Genomic DNA, 7,314 nt, shown 5'->3' with positions numbered 1-7,314 from the left:
CTCAATTTGGGTGGTGTGAAATTCGCCAGGTGCTCCCAGTGGCCTGCGGGCTTGGTAGACAGGGAGGAGGAGGACTCGGTCAAACTATTAAAATGAATCAGTCACATGAGGAAGACTCACCTGCCAGAGATGGAACTTCCATACCAACTTCATCAAGACACTGGACCTAAAAAACGATTCCATAACTTTGGTGCAGGTGCAAATAAAAGCAAAAATCTGGTCTTTTGAATTCACTTTCTTACCAGAATGTGACTTGGTTTTGCTGATTGTGCCAGGATTAAGACTTCTGTATTTACTTTCCAGGGCTGAGATATCAGCGACAAGTTTTCTATAAATTTTACATGGCAGAATCAACAGATTTAGCTGTTTACTCTGCACTTGTGGTATCCAAGCATTTAAAGCATTGGTTTTCTACCTTTTTATAGACTCCTAGCTTTTGTGAATTGAGCAACACTCTATTGCAAAAACTAATTTATTACAGTGCTAACCTCACTGCAGAGAGGCTGGTCATTGGGAGGTGGGCAGCAACCAGGTAGAGAATAGACTGAGCCCACACTTATCTCCTTACATCCAGTGCCACCCCAGGGTACCCTAACAGCTTGTTTGAGAATCCCTGATTGAAAGCATAGTATGAATCTTGTCTAGAATAGAAGTCTAGAAAACTACTCATTTAAAAAAACTGTATTAAACACAAAAATCTAGAATGTATTTAGAGTAGGATTTTAACCATTATGTGTATCCTGCTTAAACTTAATTTCTCCAGTAAATGTACATGGCCAAATTTCACTCTGGCAACGATGCTTTCACTAAAGCTAAATAGTGGTGAATTTAGGTTCTGCTACAGACATCAACAGGTGTATTGTGGTAGTGTATCATTTAGTAATTAGGACTGCTAAATACTATAAAACGGCATGCTACGCAGGAGGATGAGCTAGCATTATGTGAGCTTTTCATATTATGGTTTCTTATTGTTCAAAGACAATATAATATTTGGTTAGTTTACAGTTAAATTCCATTTGTTTGGTACTAGCAACACAGAAATGTACACACAAGAAAAGAGAACTCAGCTCTTCCTCCTGATGTAGTTGAATATGCATTAGGTGTGATATGTACATATGCAGCTCTGGAACCTCCCCAGTAAAACAACAGAACATATGTACACACCTAAAAAGCCTTACTGGTGTAGGCTGGAACTAATTTGGTGTAGAAAATCTGTCATGCAGGCACAACACAGGTGTCCTTTTCACCCTGCTCACTTTCAACAGCTGAAGGGATTAAGGGAAAAGTAATCTCAGGGCAGAGTCTAAAGTGAAGGACTTCAGTCACAAACATAGATGCTCTTGGAAAATTACAATTATGGGAAAATGGGGTTAGATTTTAAGACAGGTTGTTAACTATCATCATGAAAAGAAACGGCAGTATGTTTCAATTATTCAGCACTGCCTTTCTCCCCCCAGTATATTCAAAAGTCAATGTTTATAGTGAGGAACCAGCTGTCAGAACATCTTGCTTCTATTCTCTGCATGGCTTACTTCATAAGCAGAGAGCAATTACTTCCTGCAGGGATAGTGGTAACATCCTCCACTTCCACAGCAGGTCTGATGCAAAGTTCATTAACCTCTGTAAAGAGATTTTAGACCTTCATAAGGAAGAATCTAGAAAGAGTCACTGGTAGCAGCAATCCTGCCTTGTATTTGCAGTGCCATGATTAGACATTTCATCCATTACCCATCTTATTTTGCCCAATTTAAAAGATTCATAGTAGTTATTTAGAGCTATTTAAAAGTGCCAGAAAAACAATGGACAAAGAACTCAGGAAAGGAATATAGCTTCTGCTCCTCTTCATCCCCACTCTGATCTCCTCAGGACTACCCCTTTCCATTAGGAAAAGGCAGGGTTTACACCAATTTTGTCACCATGTCCTGCAGAATTAGGCTACTCTTGCTTTTACTGCCATGCTAACCTAGTAGTGAAGGGAGAAGGCAGTGAGTTTGCTGCATTTAAAGCTGTACTCGGATCTTTTTTGACACTGGGCCCCAGTTCAAGCTTCAACTGGTGGAAGTAAGTCATGTTATAGTCAGTTTGATGGTCAGCAGATTCCACCCATCCAAAATGCTTATTAAGCATGCAAGCAAGGACCAAGGCTGTTCCTTCAAAGAATGTGGGTAGCATACATGACTCACAACCCAACACCAGGCAGAGTGATTAAGAAAAGCTAAATTTATATTAAATTATCATCAACCCCTAAAATACTGAACATAGTGGTTAAATAACTCCAGAAAGTCCAATGTCTCCAGTGAGTAACGTTAAAACCATTACACAGGAATGCAGGGGAATCACTGCCATTAGCTCAGGACAGACAGGAGAGAGGTTTGCTTTTTACACAGTAAATCAGTGCTGAAGAGATCATCCCCCAGCTGTGGCCTTTCTACATTCCATACAACAAAAGTGCAATGAGGGCCTTCTCCTCCCCAGCACGGGGAAGTGTGATGTACCCCCAGCAGCATCTCACAAGGGCTGTTTGCCCACATCAGGGAATAACACTTTTGCTCATCTCACTAGTGGAACAGAGGCTGCAGTACATTTCATGCCCCATCTCCCCAGTGTAGCAGTCCCACAATCTCTACAGGAGTTGGAAGGGAAGGGAGAACATACTTGAATGGTCTTGGGGCTGGAATGTGCAAGGTGCCTTCCACAGAGGACAAATAGATATGTCAGGTGGAGTTTAAGCACTGCTAGCTGCTGGAAAGAGTTTTCCTGGGGTATAGATACCAGGAAGGGCAACTGCTCTGGGTTCCCCTTTGTTCAAAAACTGTTTAATACCTCCCCTACAGGACATGCTTCTCTGTGGTATAGCAGCTGCCTCCACACAACAGCTCCTACATGCAGGGGGCCTGCCTCTACAAAAATCTTATCTATGTCCCTGGGCCTTCCCCTTTCATTCTGTACTGGTAACTCAAGCAGTTTTTCTTTACACAGGTTCACTGATGGCATGTCTATGCAGCACAATGCTGCACAGTGTAGAAATACCCAACCTGGCTCTACATGAAGTAACATGGTGTAGACAGTCATAGCCACTGAAACATTTCCAAGTGAAATATATCTGATAACACTTCAAAAAGGAAATGTTTCAGCCAGTGGGCATATGTATACCCTTGCACTGCTCTGACTGGGGCATTTCAATACTGCAGCCTCCTCTAGTGGCAACCAAGAGGTGCTAGCTAGACAGGCTGCAGCACCCTTTGTCTCTGCTCTCAGTTCACTCCTCTTCCCTCTCCCCTCACACAGAGAGAAAAAGGAGGGGGAAGACAAGTAGAGAGGGGTAAGGGGGAGGGGTCCCAAATCCTCCCTCTCCTCTCCCCCTCTGAGTAGAAAGGTCCAGGAGATTGGGGGTGGAGGACTAGATTCTAGTAATGGCCCCTGTGGTCTGGCAGGGAGTGCAGGGTTTAAGCCCAACTCTGACTCCAGCCCCAGGCAAGACCTCATGCGCTCACAGCAGGCACACACAACTGAAAAGGGAAATATTCCAAAATAGTATTTCACGTAAAGAGGTATTATTCTGGAAGGTTTCAGCCACATTTAGGACATTGTAAAGGGCTTATATGCTGTTTAGGGGCCCTTTGAAATATTTTAAAGGCACAGCGCTGTGCATTGTAGAAATACCCAACCTGGCTCTACATGAAGTAACATGGGGTGTCATAAGCACCAAAATGTTTCCAAGTCAAATGTACCTGGCTGGGACATTTCAATACTGCAGCCTCCTCTAGCGGCAGCCAAGAGGTGCTAGACAGGCTGCAGCAAGATGCAGCAACTGAAATATTTCAATTGTTAAGTGCATCCGTACTCTCAGGTACTGAAACCAGCATAGCTGTATTAGAATGGTGCTCTATTCAGTCTGAGTCCTACTAGTTCAGAGCTATCTCAGGTATTGCTGTACAACACTTCATTGTGCCATGTAGACATACCTTTGAGTCTTCAGTGAGAGGACTGGGTACATATATCCAATCCTTCCCTCAGTACCTGGAGTTTTAATATGCAGTGCAGAGTAACACAGTAACACAGCCTGTCAGAACAGTAGGAATGTGCCCCAGAATGTCTGAGTCTTCTTCCACACACTCATACCCACTCCTGCTGCTGCTACTGCAGCCACCTTCTCTAGCTCCTGCACATAGGCTCCCCCGCAACTGGACTCTTCCCCTCCTGCACCTGAACTCTTTGATCTTCCAGAAGTAGCCTAGACAGCCCAAGTCTATGTCAGTGAGCTGTGTCCTGCTTTGATCCCTGCTGCTCTGCCTCTTACTCCCCATTGAGTCCAGGCCTCTATCCAGCAGGGCCTCAGCAGCTGATACTACACAAAGCACAAGTGGCACCTGGAACAACAATTTCCAGCCTGGAGCCAAATAATTAGATTTAAATTAAAATTCAATTAAAAATAATTTCTCCCTCTGGGAGCAGGAAAAAGTTACACATTAACTTAAGGAAATTCCAAAGTCTTAACTCTAAGCCCACTTCCCACAGGACTGTGCACTAGCTATACCTGGAATCTCAGCCTTGGCTTGGGTAGTGTAAGTTGAAACCTTCTCCTAGCTGCAGAACCATCCCTCAATTTACCTACTATTGCCCATCAGCTGGTAATGGTCACATTTTCCAGTGGACAGAGCTTCTGCAAAGTGAGCATGGGCTAGAACAGGGACTGACTTTGTTCACTAGCTGGAAAAATACTGCTTGGAATATACAACCCATCCAAATCCCCATTCTACATAGCTCCCCCGCATCCTCCTCATGTCATGCATGGGATGTGACAGAAGTCCCAAGTAGGGATCCTTCACAGGTATTTCAAGGATCTCCTTCCTTGGATGGTTTTGCTTCCAAACAACTGGCCTGGGATTTAATGTTCTACCTTCAGTAACAACATCCATAAACGTGAAGAAAAGGAAGGGACTAACCTCCATTTCGTGAGTTTTTTTCTCCCTCTTTGTTCTCTATATAGGGTTACAGAGTGGTGGGTCAAGGGGCAATGGTTCCAGAGCAGGTCAAAGCTCCAAATTACCAGGGATGCTTTCTGGAAGCTCAAATAATGGCATTGATAGTTTTCTATCCCTTGCCTTCCTTGACCCCTCCCCAAAACTGAGACTAATTCAAAGGTGGTTTGTCTGTGGGTTTCCATAAAGCCTTACTTCCATACAGGTGCTTATTACTCATACCATGTCTGGCATATCATACAGAGTGTAAGGCCAAACACCAGCTCCCCTGCAGCTATGAAGGATCTGGCAGGAAAGCAATCATGCACTGTGTTGATGGGAGCCTAACACAGGGGAAAGGCTTTACAGAGCCCAGAATTCAACTGGGCCCTCCCACAGCTGATAGGAAGAACACAGTTCCCCCTGCAGAGGTTTGTTTGCTACTAACTTACAAATGCAGGTCAACTTGATAAACCAGTATTTTACAATGGTGCCTATAGCTCCATGACCCCAGGTCAAATTGGATCAGTTTTAGTAAGAGAGTTAGTTTTCCTGTGTGTCAGCACTGCAGGCCCCTAGTGCATCAGTCTGGGAATGTCCCATTTCCTACATCACCAGTTAGAAAAGGTTGTAGAGGCTGAAACAGGACCTCAGCCGCACCTAGGCAGCCCACTGGCCATCCAGAGGTATAAGTGGCTAGTCTTCTTTCTGGAACCTGGCAACTGTTTTTGCTGATAATGCAGGAAGAGGAAAAGAAGCTAGTTCTTTCTCCCAAGCTCTGAGATGAACTTTCCTTATCTCTACAGGGCTAGTGAAAGAACAATTAAATCTCTGTCCACATATGTGGTAGCCAACTCCAGTATGCATGGGCAGCAGTTGTGAAGGTGCTATGTGCATGGAGCCATTTTCCAGAGTAGAACCACAGTGGACAGGTGCCTGTGGTGAGGTGAACAGGAGCAGCGTCCATTGCCAGCAACAGTCCCAATGCTCCAGTCCCAGGATTCATCACACCTCCAAATGAACATAAAAACCACTGCAGAAGTCCATAATTTCATTTCTGCTGATTGGGCCAGGATTGAGACTTCTGTATTCAGAAGACAATAGTGACACTCTAATCGTGTGCAACATGGCAGCTGTGACTGCTCTCTTTATCTCCATATAAATCACCTTTCACTACATCCTTCAGCCATGAAGCCCACCCTCCACCTGACATAACCCATTAATCAAGGAAGAGCGAGCATAGCACAACACTCAACTGGTGCTGCTCACACCTGACTAAGGGGCAATAATATACATTAAGTATGATCAGGAGCTAGCAGTAGAGTAGCTCTGCTCTCTTAGGGGCATGAATTATGAGCTGGACAGTGCAGGACTCTCAGGTTGCCACAGGGAACAGAATCTGAGCCAGACATAGCCCAGAGAGTCACTGCAGAAGTTAACATGGCAGCTTTCAGGAAAAAGGAACATATAAATAAACCACAAACAGTGAGAATGAGCCAAAAAGGTCTCAGGGTCCATCCCCCCCAGCCACAAGAACACAGTCTGGCCCAGGCTTCTTGCCAAATGGTAACTACAGTCTCTAGGCTCCGTGAAACTGGGAGGCTAGCCTCTGGGCTCCTCCTGCATGGCAGGCAGAGTCCTGTCTCATTCATGCAGAGCAGAGGCTGGAGAGGGTATGAGCATCCTGAAGGTAGAATGTGCTTTAGACCTCGCTCTCCGTGGAGGGCTTGCGTTGGTGTTTCCAGCCTGTGTCTGGGAGTGAGCCGCGCCGCTCAGGAGTGGCTGCTGCAGTGTTGACACTGCTGCACTCAGACTGCTCCTCCTGTAGCAACTGCTCAGTTTCGGTATCATCCAGTGAGCCAGAACTGGCCTGGATAGAAACCGTGTCTGTCTTCATGCAGACATGGTCCCGGAGAATTCCTCCCCGGGAGCTCCGTATCTGCTTGAGGTCGTCCCACTCAGAATCGTCACTGGACAGGAGGCATATACCTTCCACGATCTTGATCTTCTCCTTGGTGTAGCTGTGATCAGGACTAGCCTGTGGAAAGGGAGATCACAGAATGAAAGATGCCTGCAGAGAACTGGTTACCCCTTGCCAAAGAACAAAACAGGCTGCAATGAAGGCAGGCAGCAAAGCAAGCAAAAGGGCTGAACTTCAATGCAAAGGGTAACTGGCTCTTGCAATGAAGGCACTAGTAGAGTCCACTCTACGCTTCCCCTCACCATACTCTGCCCAACAGACCCTTACCCTCCTCAGAGGAGTTCCTATCTCAAACTTCAGGCTCCTTCAATCTGAGGACAGACAATGGGAAAAAGGTGGTTCTTATGATTCGATTGCATAATGCAAGCAATG

General features: G+C 45.3%; 1 protein-coding gene across 1 annotated transcript in view; it reads right to left on the bottom strand.

Annotated features, from left to right (window-relative positions):
- Nucleotides 1-538: 538 nt before the first annotated feature.
- The window catches only part of LRP4 (LDL receptor related protein 4), a 67,160-nt gene continuing 60,384 nt past the window's right edge, over nt 539-7,314 (bottom strand). The window contains exon 38 of the mRNA XM_025207911.1: nt 539-6,999. Within this exon, the coding sequence (XP_025063696.1) occupies nt 6,664-6,999 (336 nt within the window). The 3' untranslated portion in view covers nt 539-6,663. The remainder of the gene's footprint in view (nt 7,000-7,314) is intronic.

Source organism: Alligator sinensis, unplaced genomic scaffold, assembly GCF_000455745.1.
Source record: "Alligator sinensis unplaced genomic scaffold, ASM45574v1 scaffold592_1, whole genome shotgun sequence".
Classification (NCBI taxonomy): Eukaryota; Metazoa; Chordata; order Crocodylia; family Alligatoridae; genus Alligator; species Alligator sinensis.
This window is presented reverse-complemented; position numbering and strand designations above follow the sequence as displayed.